General features: G+C 48.6%; 1 protein-coding gene across 2 annotated transcripts in view; it reads left to right on the forward strand.

The window, feature by feature from the left end:
• Positions 1–18,609, forward strand: part of TMOD1 (tropomodulin 1) — an 87,599-nt gene that overhangs the window by 65,701 nt on the left and 3,289 nt on the right. For both annotated transcript variants that reach the window (XM_086683562.1, XM_086683563.1), the window contains exons 8-9: positions 824–967; positions 13,347–13,491. In XM_086683562.1, coding sequence (XP_086539688.1) covers positions 824–967; positions 13,347–13,491 — 289 coding nt within the window. The remainder of the gene's footprint in view (positions 1–823; positions 968–13,346; positions 13,492–18,609) is intronic.

The raw sequence follows: 18,609 nt of genomic DNA on the forward strand, positions 1-18,609 counted from the left end.
TGAATAGGAAACTTTTGTCTTCCTACCTGAAAATGTTTGCTGAATGGTCATATAAATATGTGCACAGGACAAAGATGGGAAGGAAATATAACAGAATTGTAAACAGTGGTTATTCCTGAATGAGACTATCTGTACTTTTCATCCTTATTGTAAAATATCACACGTACATGGAAAAGTGCACAGAACTTCAACAAGCAGTTTAATGAATCATGGCAGGCATGTGACCCCTCTGTGAGTCAAGAACTAAAAACAACTCTGAACAGAAGAATACAAGTTTCATGAGGGAGGGTATGAGTAAATGCTGCAAAGTTCAAGAGGGCAGGCCACAGCTAACTGCGGCCATCAGTATAAAGTCTCCTGGAGAAAGAGGAATTGAGAATGGCCTTGAAGGACGAGCAGGGTTTGGACAAGTGAAGCAGAAAGGAAGGGGCATCCCAGGTGGCAAAAGCAAATTGTGGGAGAGCACCAGGCATGCATGGGGAGCTGAGAGCAGCCCCTCTGTAAGGGATCAGTGAGCCTTGAAGCCAAGCAAGGGAGAAGAATCAGGTAATAGAGGCTGGATGTAGGTAATAGAGAGTGTGGAATTCTCCAGTTAGGGTTCGGGAGCCATGGCGCATTGGAGGGGAGGAGGGCCACAGAGTTGTACTTCGTGAAGGAGGCTGTACAGATCATCTTGCCTGGTCGCTGGCTCGAACAGCATGAGTGTGCAAGGAACTCTCGCTCCCAGCAAGGACCTCTCAGTATTTTAGGTTCTATCCAAGAGGGGCTCCAGCCTTGCTCAGGGTGACTCACAGGTACCCTCGCTTTTCTTCTGCGCTTCAAGGCCCTTGCTGAGATGCTCAAGGTGAACAAGGTGTTGAAGACACTGAACGTGGAATCCAACTTCATTTCCGGAGCCGGGATCCTGCGCCTGGTGGAAGCTCTCCCATACAACACTTCTCTAGTGGAACTGAAAATCGATAACCAGGTAAGACAGACAAGCGTCTCTTTGTGTCCTTCACTACAGGGTGCTTACAGTTCCTCACTTGCTGGATGGTAGATGCTGCTGGACAGAGCAGATCCAGAGCCCAGCCTTACGGCACCTCAAAGGTCATGGTCCACACCCTCCACTGTGCTCATCTTCCTTCTTCATCATGCCCATCAAGTGCTCTGTTGGCTTCTACTTGTATACCCCCTAGTTATGGGAGCTCACTCCTTCCCAACATCACCCCTTCAGCTCTTGGTGAGAATATCCCACCTCATATCCAATAGAAATCAGCTTCCTGTAAGTCCTGTATATTGCACTTAATTCTGTTCTCTGCTGCACATGGGTCATATCTGGGGCACAGATCTGATAACCATTGGAGTCTTCCTCATTAGGCTAAATATCCCTATTTTCTTCAAACACCCCTTGCCCCACTCAATGGGCTCTTGAGTCTCCTTACCACTGAGTTTATTCTCTGGGCAAACACTAATTTGACTTTATCCTTATAGGGTTACCATTTCTCTGAAACTTCTGTGGGTCAGTCATTTATTATCTGGCAATCCTTTCAGTTCTGACTTTCTAAGATGATGCCAATTACAATATCCTGTATATTGCATGTGTTGAGGGTCTGTTGTGGGCTGGGCTCTGTGCGGTGCATCTAACTGCATATCATCTCTGACCTTCCCAACAACCCTGAAGGATGTGGGTGTTACCTGACTCGACCTGCAGAAGAGAAGCAGCTCGGACAGGCTAAGACAAGCGACTTTCTCAGGACCACCCACTTAGCCCTTTGGGAAGCAGGATTCGAATTCAGGTCTCTCTGACTCCAAAGCCCACACTCTTTCCATTACACCATGTGGCTTTCATTGTCAAAATGCTTTCTTCTTTATGGTCTATGAATAGGGAACTTTTGTCTTCCTACCTGAAAATGTTTGCTGAATGGTCGTATAAATACGTGCACAGGACAAAGATGGGAAGGAAATAGAATTGTAAACAGTGGTTATTCCTGAATGAGACTATCTGTGCTTTTCATCCTTATTGTGAAATATCACACACACGTGGTAAAGCGCACAGAACTTCAATGTGCAGCTTAATGAATCATGGCAGGCATGTGACCCCTCTGGGAGTCAAGAACTAAAGCGTTACGAGGCTCCAGAAGGCCTTGACGGCCCTTCCCAACCATAACCCCTTGATTCACCTTTGCTCACTACTTACTTGTGCACCTCCATGTCTTTGCTGTCATCGTCTCTCCTTCTGGAACATCCTCCCTTGCCCCTACCCCTTCTCTGCCTGGAGAATCCCTCCTCTTCCTTCTGGATGCAGTGGAAGCCTCTCTTCCCAGTGGTGTTCCAGAGCCAGCATGCCAGAGCTGGTTGTAGGCTTCTGTCCTCAATTCCACTTCAGTGACGGCACGCTGGTACCCTGAAGTCACCTCTGGTGGAAGCATTTATACTATGGAAATTGGCAAACACCACAAATCCAACTTTTTTTTTTTTTTGAGAGCCTGCATATCACTACTTTCTCCCATTAGCCTGCCGTAGGGCCTCTAACCCTCTCCTCAGAGAGTTAGCTGTCCCCTCCCTGTGTTCTCCCAGCACCTCGGCTTCCCATGAGCTTCCCAGAAGCTGGTGCTGTATCTGAGCCATCTCTTTATTCCAGTACCCAGCTCAGAACTTGACTCCTCAGTGACACTTGGTAAGCAGGCCTGCCCTGGGTGGTTGTGTATGTTGTTCACTGCACAGGGGGCAGGGGGAAAAAATCTAACTTATACCCTGCTCTCCAAGCCTTGGTATGGGACTTGTTCGCCCAGAGAAGGCCCTTTTTTAAAATTCCTATAAAGAAGCCACACAAGCCTTCGGCAGCCCTGTCATGTGAATTTGCTGCGTCGGACTCCTGCATCTCTCGCGTGCCAGGGGCCTGCTGCTGCGTCGCCCGTTCCCAGCCCCTCCCCACTCCCACTCTTCCTGCCATTGCTGATCCTGCTTTATTGCAGGCAGGAGGGGCAGATCAACTGGAACGAAGGCATGCAGCAGGCTTAGCAGCATCCCTGGGCCAAGGCTTGGGATTGGCTGCTCATGTGACTCCAGGCCTGGCTGGGCAGGGAGTCAGGGTCTACCCAGTGTCAGCTGAAACCTGACTCCTAGGGCAGAATGTTGGCCAAAAGTGACCCAGAGCACTGGCCTCAGGTCATTGTGCTGACAGCTGACAGAGAGTGAGCTGCCTACCTTCCCTCTCACTGTTGTCCACCGCTGCTGAGCACAGAGACAGAGCCAGGACTATCACCCTCCCCTTCCCTGAACACTCCGGGGTGAGAACATTCACTTCCCTGAGCCTCAGTTTCCTCACATGTAAAATGGGGATAATAAGAATCTCTACTTCTAAGGCGATGGCAGATATCATCTATGAAGTTGTTAACTTTCATAATTGCTCTGAAGGTGACCTAGAGAATTCACACACAATTCTAAGAGTTGATTTACTGAGTAGGTACCATGCATCCATTATCTCATTTAATGCTCCCAAAGACTTTTTGTGAGTGGGTATTATGACCCACCCCTGTCTTGTAGGTGAGGAAACTAAAGGCCCAGGCAGGTTCTGTAACCTGCCCACAGGCACACGGGAAGTGACAGAGGCAAGATTAAGCCCAGGCTGATGTGACTCCACAGTCCGAGAAGTGTGCCTCTGGGGCTCCCGACTCCTCCTTGGTTTGTGTGGGCCTTATTTGGCTTTCCTCAGCAGTCCCTTTCCCTTGGTGTGAGGCTAGAGCGCTGGTCACCACCTCCCCCCGCCATCGTGGGAGCCTCTTTTCTGGTTCATCTCAGCGTTTGATGACTGCTGGCTGAACCCCAGGGCTGCACCGTGGGCTCTGTGTGTGAACGAGGCTCCGGCTGTGCCCTCCGGTGAGTCCACGCTGGACAGGAAGGCAGACAAGTACAGAAATTTGGCCAGCCAGAGACGGCAGGCCTTTGGGGAAGCAGTCTCAGTCAGGAGCGGGCATCACGGAGGGCTTGCCGGGGGAGATGGAGTTTGAGACAAACTCATAGGGGGGATAGCATCTCAGAGTGTGAGGTGGAGGCCGTGACATCTCAGGTGCAGTGAACCTCATGAACAAAAAGAACGAGAGGGGAAAAGCCGTGGAGCCCATCCAAACAAGACTAATGGCGCCCCCGGAGGAAGCCAGAGAGGGAGTTGGACATCCAAAGGGCTCTGACTGGGGAGGTTGAGTGAAAGTGGGCTGTGGGCTGTGATCTGCACCAGTCCGTGCCATGTTCCGGGAAGATGGCTCCTACCTGGGTAGGAGAGAATTGAGGGCAGGCATCAGCACCTGGGAGACCAGTGGGGGGGTTGGGGAACGGGGGGTGCTATGACTGCCCAGATGAGGGGAGTCTGTGGGGTGGTCTTCCCGCAGGGCTGCAGTCTAGGGAAGGCCACCGTGCCTCTCACAGTGCAACTCTCCACGGTGCCCCAGCTCTGGGCCCTGCGGCATGTGCCAAAGAGGAGGTGATGAGTGGCATTTGATTTATTCCTCATTCTTGGTTAGTCACCGCGGTCCTCAGAGGCCACAGCTTTCCCTTCAGTTCTTGTGCCTGTAACCTGTGTTAGTGAGCCTCTGTCCTCCTTCTTCCTTATACGGCCAAAGAAAGGAGAAAGGGACTTGTGGAGTTCTACCCTGGTGACAAGAGCCTTGCTGGCTGGCTCAGGACCCAAATCTGGGAACTGGGATCCTGGGGCTGTTTGTTTACCTAGCCATCTCTCTTTATCTCCGAGCAATGTTGTGCTGCCATCTGAAGTGGCCCTGAGCCAGCAGTGAGGGTGGGAGGGGGCAGAGAGGTCCTGACCCAGAGATGAGGGCATTGAGGAAACATCTAGCCCAGCCCTCTTGCAGGTGGAGAAATTGAGGATCAAAGAAGGGATGGGACGTGCTGAGGTCACGGATCAAGTTAGTGTCAGACCTGGGCCAGAACTGAGGTATCCCACCTTCCAGACGGGCTGCATTTATGGGTGGACGGGAGAGACCCTCAGCCCCCAGGAGCAGGGGCCACATATGGGGTGCCTGCCAGCCGTCTCCATCCCAAGTTGGCCAAATCCAAATGGTGATTCTCTGTCCCTCTTGTTTTGCCCTCCTTACTCCCATCAAAGCCGCCCCCAGTAGGCCCTTCCCTAGGACCCCAGGGCACAGGGTACTCCCTGCCCCTCAGAACAGACAAGGTCTCCCCTTGAAACATGACCCCTCACCAAATAAATGTATGTGCAATGTCTGGGGGGTATTGGCTGGATTTCTCACATTTCATTCCAATATTTGACAGTGAGGATATGCTTCATATTTTGAAATGAGGCTGAAGGAATAGATTGCATTTTCTTGTTTACCCAGATTGGATTAGCTTCCTAGCACAAATAAATTTAGAAAGAAAACAAGGGGCACCTGGGTGGCTCAGTCGGTTAAGTGTCAGGCTAAGGTCATGGTCTCACGGTTCACGAGTTCAACCCCGCATCGGGCCCTGTGCTGACAGCTCAGAGCCTGGAGCCTGCTTTAGATTCTGTGTTTCTGTCTCTCTCTGTCCCTCCCCTGCTCATGCTCTGTCTCTCTCTCAAAAATAAATTAAAAAAAAAAAAGGCAAGGAAGGAAGGAAGAAAACAAAAGCCACACTGGACTAAGATCCTGAAGGTTTTCACACATGGTGACACCCCCTTTAGATTACACACTCATGGCAGCTGGCTAAATTTTTCTTTTAAATGAGGATGAATAGGGGGCGCCTGGGTGGCTCAGTCGGTTAAGCGCCAGACTTTGGCTCAGGTCATGATCTCACGGCCTGTGGGTTCGAGCCCCACGTCGGGCTCTGTGCTGACAGCTCAGGGCCTGGAGCCTGCTTCGGGTTCTGTGTCTCCCTCTCTCTCTTGCCCCTTCCCTGCTTGTGCTCTATCTCTCTCTCTCTCTCTCAAAAAATAAATACACATTAAAATTTAAAAAAAAAATGAGGATAGGATGAATATGACTTTTGTCTGCAAAAAAAAAGGAAAACACACTCTTGAAACCACGTGAGCAAGACCTCTTGACCAGTCATGTTCTCTCTTTTGTTCCTTATACATTCAGCTTCTAGGCAGCAGCTCCTGGCTTGTGCATGATTTTTGTGTCTGTGTGCACTAAAGTAATTCAGCCTGGAAATATCCAGCCTCTGTGGGAGAACAGGCATGTGTCACCATCACTTCCTCGAAATGCCAATTATGGCCTTTTACTGACCTTGCTCCTCAGGGAGAAATGAGATAGAGTCAGTGGAAATGAGGGAAAAACAATATGATGTCGAGAAAATCACTTTCCTACGCAGATCAGCATGAGTCAGAATAAAGATTTGTGACCATAACCATATTGCACCATGTCCAGCCCCCAGTGGAGGCTACACTCTGTTCTGAAAAGCCAAGAGCTTTCCAGACAGGAGACAGACTGACCCAGGGGTTATCTGTCTTCAAGTCTCTGACACTTGAAGTCAAACAAGGATCAAATCCAAGCTAAGCCTCAGCTCTGTCACATTCTTGCTGTGTAATGGTGGGGAGGAGTCAGTTAATGTACCAATGCCTCAGTTTCCTCACTTCTAAAATGGACCTGGAATGTGTCTTCTCTCAATAAAGGAGAGGTGATATTTCTATTGTTAATTAGGTCAGTTGGTGGTGGAAGAGTAGGCTGGGGGGCATTGACCTCTGAGAGATTCTAGCTGTATCCTGTGCAGGACACAACTTTTTAAAAAAAATTTGTTGATTTTTGAGAGAGAGAGAGAATGAGAGAGAGAGTGAGCATAAGCAGGGGAGGGGCAGAGAAAGAGGGAGACACAGAAGAGAGGGAGACACAGAATCCGAAGCAGGCTCCAGGTTTATGAGCTGTCAGCACAGAGCCCGATGCGGGGCTCAAACCCACAAACCGTGAGACCATGACCTGAGCTGAAGTCGGACGCTTAACTGACTGAGCCACCCAGGTGCTCCTGCAGGAAACAACTTTTTGTCTCCTTCCTCTCCTCCCTTATTTTCTTTCCTACTTATGTTTACTTTTTATGAAAGTGTAACTTACATATAGTAACAAATATACCCTAAGTGGACAGCTCAATGGATATATATTTAGATTTATATATATATATATATATATATATATATATATATATATATATATATATATATATATATATATATATGGATTTATATACCTGTATAATTATTATATTATTATATAATAATATATTGTATAATACACAGACCTGGGTAATCAGCACCAAGATCAAGGCACAGAACATTTCCAGCACCTCATATGCTCCCCCCTCAATTAATACTCTCCAAATGCAATCATGTCATGATTTCTATCACCATAGATAAGTTTTGCCTGCTCTTAAATGTCACGTAAATGGAATCCCATGTATGTGCTGTTTTGTGTCTGGCTTTTATTGCTCAGCATTGCCTGTGAGTGTATCAGTTATCTATAGCTGTGTAACAGATTACCCCTCAAAACTTAGCAGCTTAAAATAACAATGAACATGTATGAGCTCACAGTTTCTGAGAGCCAGGAATCCAGGAGCAGTTTGGTCGCATGGTTCTAGCCCAAGATCTCTGACGAGATTGCAGTAGAGTGCAGTCCGAAGGCCTGACCAGGGCTGGAGAAATTGCTTCCAAGATGGCTTCCTCCATGGCTGTTGGCAGGAAGCCTTAGTTCCTTGCCTTGTGGACCTCTTCACCAGGCTTGAGTGTCTGCTTGAGTGTCCTCACTAGATGGCAGCCAACTTCTCCCAGAGCGAACGATCCAACGCGGAGAAAGAAGAAAGCCACAAATGCCTTTTATGAGCCAACCTTGGAAGTTACACAGTCACTTCTGCCATGGTCTATCTGTGAGAAGTGAGTTACTAAGCACAACCACCCTCAAGGGGTGGGGAATTAGGCTCCGCCTTTGGGAGGGAGGAGGATCAAAGAATTGGCAGATATACTTTAAAATCACCAAAGTGAGAATCCGCTGGGCTCTTTTCCTTTGCTGCAGTTTGGCCAGAAAGACCTTTCTAACCAGCAGAGGTACCCAGGGATGGAGCAGGGTGCCTCACAGGTGATGTGCTCCCATCCCCAGGAGCGGGTAGGGAGAACCGAACTTGGCAGCTGCGATTTTGAAGGAATTTTAGTATCAGCCGGCATTTGTGACTCAACTCGGACTAGATAATTCCCAGGGCTCCTTTCTATTGTTTTCTCAAGTATTCCCAGTTGCCCACATCTTCTGTATCACAAAGAAAAGGCCATGATTGGCCCCACCAGATGTACAGAGTGAGCTTCTTGATGCCCGTGGTGCCTCTGGCCACAATGGGGGTCTCAGAGCCAGCCACGCTAGGCCACAGCTGAATTCCACCCCAGGCATTGGTTGGTGGTTCTCAAGCCAGCGAATCTGGTCATCTTCTCATCAGACTGATAATACTCAGCCACAGGAAAGGTGTGAGGAAACGGGAGCCGTTGTCGCTGCCCAAGGGCCCGTCAGCATCTGTACCCTCTTGGCAGAGCAGTCACAGCTTTAACCCCAAATACGCCTGTCTTTGAACCCAGCCATTAGCCATGCCACAGCCCCACGTCCAGCCCAAAGACTGGCTCCCGCCCCCGCAAAGCCACTGCCGCCCCCGCAAAGCCACTGCCGCCTGGCGTGTAACGAAGAAAGCGGAAACGGAACTAAATATCCGGCTGTATCCGGGCATCCCCCGAAGCAGTTCAAAGGGATGAAGAAGCTCTGAATGTACTGACTTGGAAATATCTCCAGAAAATGTTACATGAAGAACGCACGTTGCACAACAATGCAGATGATACGACTCCATTTAAGAAAAACATTTAAAACTCCGTGTGCTTTTATTACATACTTCATAGACACAATCCAAGGCAACACACCCGTTGGCCATGGTGCTTACTCTGTAGAAAGGGGGTAGGATTCGGATAAGGGAGGTGAGGGAAACTCTCTGACTTTACTCAATCTGTCCTAGTATCATCTGAATGTTTAATAATGAGATTATATTTATTCCCAAGTGATTGGTTTAATTCTTAAGCACATCTGAAGGTGGGGGTGGCAAGAGTTCTTCCCCACCCTTCTCTCCCTGGCTGTGCTGCCAGAGTCTGCTGTGGCCAGTCCTGGCATGAGCTGCCCTTGGGTTCTGCTGTCCAGGGGCTCCTAACTGCCCCTCACCCACTGTCCAGGTGGCCTAATTTTTTAATGCCCTCCAAGCAAGCCATTCATGGATGCACAGAATGCAGGTCCCAGGGGCCTTAAAGGTCACAGAACCTAGGCCTTCCCCACTCCTAATGACGTCTAGGAGACTCTCCCAAGGCACCACCCTGCCCTCTGTCCATACACCTCCAGGGACGGGCAGTCTATGGCCTTACCAGACAGTTCCTTCCATGTGCAGACACTGTTACTGGTTAGATCACAATCCCGCACTCTGAGCCAAACCCCATCTGCCTGTAGCCCCCGTCATCAGCCCTACACCCAAGTGAGGTGGGAACCAGCAAACTCTGGAGTGAAACTGCTGTGTTCAAATCCAGGTTCTGTAACCAACTGGCTCTGTGATTTGGGGGAAATTTATTAATACTCTGTTCTTCATGTACCTCACCTACAGGATGAAATTAATCGTACATGCTCCATAGATGTACGGGGAGGAGAAAATGAGTTAGCTTATCAAAAGTGCTTATGGCATTGCCTCACACACAACGATCACTCAGTAACAAATATTTGAAAAATAAGTAAGAGATCAGAGTTTTAGTCCTGGCAGTGTCCCCATGGCCTCTTCTCTCATCTGAAATGATTGAGGCCTTCTAGTCTCAGAGTCGCTGAAGAGGGACAGCCTGAGATAAAGCAAGTGTGACGCTTCTTAAGATGTGTGCACATTTTCTATTTTACTCTTTAATATAAAAATAATAGTTTTGGTCAAAGATTGACACTCTGGGAAGGCTGGCCATGATTATCTAGTAGAATCCTGTATTTTCTTGAATATACCCAGAAACCTCTGCATGTATCCCAGGGATATTGGACCCTAGTTTGAGAATGTGGGCCTAGAGGATCCTCTGAAGTCCTTCCAGTGTCAGGTCAAGGTCAAGCCCTGGCTCTGGCGTTAAACAGAGGGAGCACAGTCCAGCTTCCATCTACACATGAGTTCAGTTGACTCATCTCTAAGACAGAAGGGCCAGTCCCTGCCTGCCCTGCCTCCCCAGTGGTTAGGGAGGTTGAAAGGGGGCAGTTTGCACTGGGTGCTTGGTGCTTTGGACCGAGCGGCATGGAGTGTCAGCTCTGCGGAAGCAGCCCTTGAAGATGCTGGAAGCCCCTCCACTCGAGGGAGATCAGTGCTTCCTGAGACCAGTGCATCCTAAGTCCTAATAGAGCTTTCCCGGAAAGTGACCTCAAGGAGAGGCCAGGCTTCCTGCTAAGTGGGGTGGGCGGAGGACCTTCCAGTTCCTTCTCGGGCCCTTATATGGTCCCTGTACTACCGGCCAGGCCAAGCGGACCAGAGCCCAGGGCTGTGCTGAGTCCTCTGAGGACAGGCCTGAGCTCTTCTCAGCCCTTTCAGGAGCCGTGACAGATGGGTGATGGAACTTCGCCAATGTCACTCTACCTGCCCAGCTTGGCGTTGCCGGCCCCGTGTGAACTCAGACAGGCTCTCGTGAAGTCAGAGTACCTGGAGGAGTCCTCCAGCAAGAGTCTCAACTGTGGTACATGCTTGTCCCTTTGGATGGTGGGCTAATGTGTCCTCTCAACCCTCCTGTGTTGTGCATCAACCGTGTTCCTATTTCCCCCATTCAGTTCAATTCCTTGACCTTGACCTGGAGATGCTGGGTATTATGTGCTATCCAAGGGCTCACAGTCTAGGGGAGCACCATTGAAAAGAATCTTCTGTGATGATGGAAATGTTCTGTATCTGCACTGACCTAATTGCCAGTGCAACTAAGGAACTGAATTTTAAATTTTATTTAATTATTCACATTTCAAAATTCGATCAAAAAGGACAGAAGATCTGAATAGACATTTTTCCAAAGAAAACATACAGATGGCCAACAGGTACATGAAAAGATGCTCGACACCACTGATCATCAGGGAAATGCAAATCAAAACCACAATAAGCTATCACCTCACACCTGTTAGAATACCTAAAATAAAAAGGACAAGAAATAACAAGTGTCGGTAAGGATATGGAGAAAAGGAAACCCTTGTGCTCTACTGGTGGGAATGTGAATCAGTGCAGCCACTGTGGAAAACAGTATGGAGGTTCCTCAAAATGTTAATTAAACCAATCTGTCCATCTGCTATGAGATCCAGCAATCCCACTCCTGGGTGTTTATCTGAATAAAACAGAAACACTAATTCAGAAAGATATATGCACCCTCATGTCCACTGCAGCATTATCTACAGTAGCCCAGATATGGAAACAACTTAAGTGCCCACCAATGAGTGAATGGAAGATGTGGTGTATATATATGCAATGGAATATTACTCGGCCCTAAAAAAAGAAGGAAATCTTGCCATGTGCAAGGCATGGATGAAGCTTGAGGGCATCATGCTGAGTGAAGTAAGTCAGACTGAGAAGGACAGATACCTAGGATCTCACTTATATGTGGAATCTAAGCAAAAACAAAACCAGAAAACAACCAAGGTCATAGATACAGAGAACAAATGGGTGTTGCCAGAGGTGAGGGGTGCGGTGGGGGGTGAGATGGGTGAAGGGGGTCTCATTGTCTCAGCTAGGACCCCCCAGGACAGTATTAGTGAAAGTGAACATTCTTGTCTTGTTCCTGCCCTGAGGGGGAAAGTCTTTAAACCTTGATGTGATGTTTAGTTTGCTCTCCGTGTCTTTTCAGATCTCTTTAAGATTATGTTTATTTTGAGGGGTGCTTGGGTGGTTCAGTCGGTTAAGCATCTGACTCTTGATGTTGAACCAGGTCATGATCTGACCTCAGTCAGATCGTGGGATCGAGCTCTACACTGACAGTGCAGAGCCTGCTTGGGATTTGCTCTCTCTGCCCCTCCCCCACTTGGACACAAGCGCGCTCTCTCTCTCTCTCTCTCTCTCTCTCTCTCTCTCTCTCCCCCCCACTCCCCACCCCCTCTCTCCCCACCCCCTCTCTTTCTCTCAGAAATAAATAAAAACTTTTTAAAAGATTGTGTTTATTTTGAATGTTTTTTAATGTTTATTTTTGAGACACAGAGAGAGTGTGCACGAGCAGGGAAGGCGCAGAGAGAGAGGGACACAGAGACTTTGAAGCAGGCTCCTCACTGTCAGTGCAAGGGCTCGAACCCACAAATTGTGAGATCGTGACCTGAGCTGAAGTCAGATGCTCAACCGACTGAGCCATTCAGGTGCCCCAAGATTGTGTTTATTTTGTATGTGTTATTATACATAGTAACAGAAAACCCAAACAATAAGATACAAAGAAGAAAATAAAATCTCTCCCAAATCCCACCACCACCAGTATACTGGCTGGCTCTTTCTAGGCATATATATGTGTATGGAAAATCCATGTAACTTTACTTAAATATGACCTGTTTTGCAACTGGGCTTTTTTTCTCCATATTGTTTCATGGTCATCTTCCCAGGCCTGTGACCAAAGATTTGCATTATCATCTGATATCTGTCATGTTCTCTTGTAAAACTCAATTATCATTTATTTGAACAACTCTCTCTCCATGAATGTCTAAGTTGCTTCCCTTTTCCCCCACTACTATAAGCAAGGCTGAACATCCTCATTATATCCTTCCCAAGATTGTATATTGTAAGGTTTTTCCTTTTCTTTTGTTTTCTTTCAATCTTTGTCACTAGAGATCTTGGGGTAGGGAACTAACATGATCAGAAGGAGGCTTCAGAAAAATGAACTCTGGGCATTCCCAACTTACTGTGTGACCTTAGGCAAATCCTTTCCCCTCTCTGGGTCTCTCCATTTCCTTCATTTGGAAATTGAAAGGATTCGTCTAAGTAACTGGTTACCAAACCTGGCTATATATTGACATCACCTGGGAGTTTTAAAAGCCACAGACACCTGAGTCTCATTCCTGGAGCGTTGGATTTAATTAATATGGTGTATAGCCAGGGCAGTGGAATTTATAATCTCCTTGAGACTCGTTGAAGATCCTTCCTGCTCGAGTTCTGTAGAAAGGATGCTGTGGGGCAACGAAAAGATCTGTTCTTGGCATCCAGCAGGCCTGGGTTTGAGTCCCAGTTCATTCACTCCTGGTGTGTGACCCTTCACCTTCTCCAAACTTCCAATTCCCTGTTCTTGGGGGGGGGGGGGGGGGGGAGTTGGGGAGTGGTTAAAATCCCTGCCCACCACGCAGGGTTTCTGCTAGTAGAAAACATTCCTGCACAAATGGGATGAATAGTGACTCCTGTTCTTTTCTTGACCAAAGAGCCAGCCTCTGGGCAACAAAGTGGAAATGGAGATAGTGAACATGTTGGAAAAAAACGCAACGCTTCTCAAATTCGGCTACCACTTTACCCAGCAGGGGCCCCGGCTGCGGGCGTCCAACGCAATGATGAACAACAACGACCTTGGTAAGTGGAAATATGCTACCCAAAAACCTGCCCGCGGCTTTCCCACCTGTCCTGGAGGTTGTGGGGGTGGTGCGCGGATATGGCAAGGAATGTTCCACTGATACCTTCTTCAAGGGAGCCCTCTTCTTGAGTCTCACTCCTGACTACCACCTTGGTTACATTTCCTAGTTTTCTGTATTGGCGCCCGGACTGCTGCCTCCCCTAGACTGTGGGTGCCTCATCTGCAGGAGCTGAGGCTGAGCACTCCTTCCCTCCCCGGGGGGCTCAGCACAGCGCAGGGCTGGAGCCCAAGCGCACCTTGGGCGCCTTGTTTGGCTGAGTGAGAGGACATGTGGCGGGCCACAGGCTCACCGTGAGTCTTTTCCTCTTTGAATACCCTCCTCTGAGCTCAGAGTCCTCTCAGGACCATCGGGTCTGGTTCTAGTCCCTGCCCCCAAAGCCACCAACTAGCACCACTACCCAAACCCCATGCCTGGGAAACCTCATAGCACTTTTAAGGTAAAAGTTGAAATGTAAGTTAAACAGGTTACATTCATTTCTTCTCAGTTAAAGGCATAGTTATTATTTTTTTTTCCAAAAAGGAAACAAAAGAAAATGTCACATTTTTTTAAAATTTTTTTTTCAACGTTTATTTATTTTTGGGACAGAGAGAGACAGAGCATGAACGGGGGAGGGGCAGAGAGAGAGGGAGACACAGAATCGGAAACAGGCTCCAGGCTCCGAGCCATCAGCCCAGAGCCTGACGCGGGGCTCGAACTCACGGACCGCGAGATCGTGACCTGGCTGAAGTCGGACGCTTAAGCGACTGCGCCACCCAGGCGCCCCAGAAAATGTCACATTTTTATGAGCATCTGCCCAATAGGTATACAAGTCAGTTAATGAAAAGTGAGATCAGTCATTGACTGACTTACAGGCGTCTGTTGTTCTCAACCTCTGTGCGTAGTTATTTATGATGGGTATTCCTGCTGGCTGCTAAAAGGACTTGATACTGTGTCCAAAATGGACTATGTCTGCTAAGGCTGTAGGAAAATAAGAGGGAAAAACAGCAAGAAAAGGAGGAGGCCTAATATGTTAACATAATTGATCATTACATTTAGCTGTGAGTCTTCTAGAACCAAGGCAAGAAGACAAACCAAGTTACATTATTCTTATTACCAAAGAGAAGGAAGTATAACAAGTTCAGAAAGAAAGAAAAAGGATGAGAGCTTCTTTCTGGGATTGGATTATGAAATAACTATATGTTCTAAAGGAAAAGGTCTTCGGTTGAGTTTTTGATCAGATTCAAGCCTGTTCTACACACGGGGGTTTTGGTTTTTGCTTCAAGCACTCAGCAAAATGCAGATAGCCTAATACTAAAGCACATCTCAAATCCGAGGCACGTCATTTCTAGTGATGAATCTGAGGCTAGGTTAACACCCGGAAAAATAGAGGGGGGTGTGTAGGTGTGTGTGCACAGACCCGATGCACAGAGAACCACGTACACTTTAGATTGAGTTACTCAATTCAACAAACGTTGGTCAAAGTCCTGTAGGGCGCTGGGTGTTGAAGTTACAGGTTCCTGCTCTAGAAGGACATGTTCCCTGCCATCCTTCTGACCACATCGTTCTTATGCCTCAGTTGATAGAGCACTACCACAGTACCTATAAGAAGTTATTCATTCATTGCTCGCCACATAGATGCCACTTTTTTCTAGAGCTGCGGGTCTAGAAAAGTCCATACAACAAAGAGACAAAAATGCACCTAGTATCCTGGTTTATCTGAAGTGCCTTATTTAAAATAAACACAAACACAAATAATTATCAGCCATTATTATGGTATAACAGAGGTGATAGCTACCCTGAACTGTTGAGGAAAGCCAGCAATCTAGATGCTTGTGGCCAGCTGTGATCTGGCTTCAAAACCAGCACTAAAGGCCTTGAGTTCTGTTCCAACATGCCGTAGCCTGACATTTTCCCCTCCCAGTTTAGATTAAGCTGCTTTTGTGCCCAGGGCTGCCTATCCCAGGGCTAACCCAGCTTTTGTCTTCTAGTGGCAAAATGGTCTGGAGGCCTTTTCTAGGGATGGAAGTTCCAGATGACCGGAGGTCAGGGGTGCTGCAGTGGGGGAGGGGCACCAGGATCAGCTGTGGGTTGGATAACCTGGCCCTTGGGGACGCGCCCAGTCCTGAGAGTCTGTGACTCCAAATCCCAGGCCCGACTCCTATCTCCAGCAGCTTCTGAGGTTCTGGCCAGGCCCTAGGGTGCTGGAGCTGGAAGGCCTTCACCCCCCAGTTCCCTTACAGGAAAACAGAAGCCTGGGAGGGACTGTCCTTCTAGGCAGTGGCTCAGCCAAGTCACACCAGAGATTACAGCAGGCACTTTTGGAGCAACTTTTGTGTCCCAGGACTGTGCCAGGGGACATAAAGGGAGCAGAAAGTCTAGTTCCTTGACTCCAGAGCCTTTAAAACAACCTTACGGGAGAGAAAAGACTCAAGGGCGTGCCTAAAAATTCAAGAATGCCTACACCCTGTACCCAGACAACGTGAGGAAGTGACTTGCGAAGACAGAGTCCAGTTAAGCAAAACATCCCCATTGGAAGTGGGTCTTTAGCCAGCCTTGCAAGGAAGTGCTAGATGGTGGGGGAGGTCAGGAGGCATTCTTGGTGGGGGGACCTAGTATTTTAGATAGGAGAGACAAAGATCCAAAAGGTTTGGAGGGACTGTTAGAGGGAGTTAGACCTAGAAGGAAAAGCAGGAACTCACAGAGAAGGGAAGGAAGGGCATTCCAAGCAGAAGGAACAGAATGGGCAAAGGTAGGACCAGGAGTTTGGTGATGAAAGCCAGTGGGAAGTGAGACTGTGGCAGTTTCCTGGACAGGACTGACAGGTGATAAAAATAATGGGCCTCCGGGTCACCCCAAGGAACTGTGCAGCTCTTCCTTCGGGGTTTCCCGCCAAAGGAATTAGAGCAGAGTCATTTAAGTGATTGCATGCAACATCGAGTGTTGTTTGGTGAAGTAGTATTTCTAGCTTTGAAGGCCAGTTTGTGCCCATCTGCTAATTTTTATAACAGAAACGCATCTGCTTCTGATAGCATACCAGTCTCCTCCTGCAAAAGAGAAGTCCTTTCTTTGCAGCATGTTCTCATCCCGCTGTCAGTGCTCTGATGAAGCAAGCTTCCATGCTTTCCAGCTGAATGTTTCTTTATCCCCGAGAGCCTCCTGCAGGCCCTGCCCAGCCACTGTGGTGGTCAGCAGTGTTTGCCGTCAAGGAGAGCGGACCGGGCCCAGCCTCTCCAGTTTTCTGACTCAAGCCTGCCTCTGCTGGCTCCTGGTCCCCTACTTGGTTGGTAGTCTCCAGTGGATTTTGCCTGCCTGTAGGGTGGGTGGGCTCTTCCTTGGGGGATATTGATCCCCGAGGCCAGAGGTCAGCCAGTGCCTCTAGCTTTCTGGGACCCATTCTGACTGGCGTGTCTTGGGTCCTTCCCATCCTGTGCACCGAGCTGCTAACAGAGTGTCCTCTGGAGAGAGAGTAGGGCACCAGGCATACGGCGGTGTCAGGGAGGAGCCGCGGATCCCCATCTATGTTTTCCCACAGCGATACCTCAGATGACTCCTCCCTCTACACTATTTATAGCTCAGAGGCTAAGCATGGCTCTCAGGTCCTGTAAATCTGCCCCCAAAGCTCTCTCCACTTAATGAAATCTGAATTGCCAACTCCAAGTGAAGACCGCTGTACGTGTGGAGGTGGGGAGGGGAGGAGGATTAACATGTTTAAAAGCAGCAAACACTCCTTCATGGGAAAGTCTCTCTTCTGTATTCTCAAGGAAGACTTTCCTAACGAGTACCCCAAATCAGTTCCATCATCTTCTCCCAAAACCATCTCAGGAAAAGCCTGAGGAAAAGCCATTCAAGCCAGAAATCTGGGCCTCTTCCTATATGCTGCCCCCTCCCCAGCCGGTCAGTCACCTCCTGGCCACCTCCCTTGCCTGCCTCATGTCAAGCCCTCAGCACATTCGCCTCACATCCTGCGACTTCTGTGGGCTCTCAAGCTTCTCTAGGGCGAGGATCTCTCACGGGGTGCCCATCCCAAGGTTTGTTCTGTCGCTCTGCTTAGTACACTTGCTGGGCTCCCACTGCTGTCAGGAGCGAGTCCTGGGCACGGCCCACATGACCCTTAACGATCATAGCTGATGCTTACACAGCGCTTCCTGTGTGCCAGGCACTGCTGTGAACACTTCCTATCTTGTGCATGTGAGGCTCCCAACAACCAGGTGAATTAGATCCTACTATCGTCCCCACTCTACAGTGAGGCAAGAGATAAGAACACCTGCAGTCATTGGATGCAAGAAGGGTTTGGGCCGCAGCCTGATCTCGGAGCCTGTGCCCCCCACCTCCCCTCTTGGTGAGAGGCCCTGCTGGACTTCTCTCTCGACACCCCTGACAGGCCATCCTCTTGCTCTGTATTAGCACCAACCAGGCCAGGTAGCTTGAGTGTGCCTCCCAGTGACCCAGGCCAAAGTATCCCTGTAGAGGGCCATTCCTCCTAACCTTTCCCTTCCCACAGTGTATCCCTTTTACCCTTCAAGTTTCAGTGGACCCGTTCCCTGCCATCCTTCTGACCACACCATTCATCCTGCCTCATAGCTGATAGAGAGCTACCTGAGTACTTGTAATATTTCATCAAACTTACCGTCGGCATAGCTTGGTGCCCTGTTACGCTAGATCTTTATTTCTGATCCTTGTGCCTGGCATATAATAGCACCCAGTACATGCCATTGAATATATAAATGAATCTAAAATGCTTCTCAAAGACGTGATGGAGATGTTCAAGTTTGGCAGGAGGTGGTGCAGGGAGTTCGAGCAGCAGATAGAGGCTGGCCCAGAAGACTTGAGATTCCTTCTGGCTTGGACAGTACATGAGTCTGGCAGTTGCAATGATAAGGGTTTTGCTTTAATGGAAGTAAAAAGCAGACTGAATTGAGGGAAGATATGGGGAGACTTGGCTTCTACTTCCAGTTCCGTCACATACTCACCGTGACTTGGGCCAAGTTACTTCCCTCTCTTGGCCTCAATTTCCTTCGTCCTCAGAATGGAGAAAAATAATACTTGAGTAAGTGGCTGCTTTGCCCTTCTCCCCATC

This window comes from Puma concolor, chromosome D4 (assembly GCF_028749965.1).
Source record: "Puma concolor isolate L17-30 chromosome D4, mPumCon1.1.hap2, whole genome shotgun sequence".
Lineage (NCBI taxonomy): Eukaryota > Metazoa > Chordata > Mammalia > Carnivora > Felidae > Puma > Puma concolor.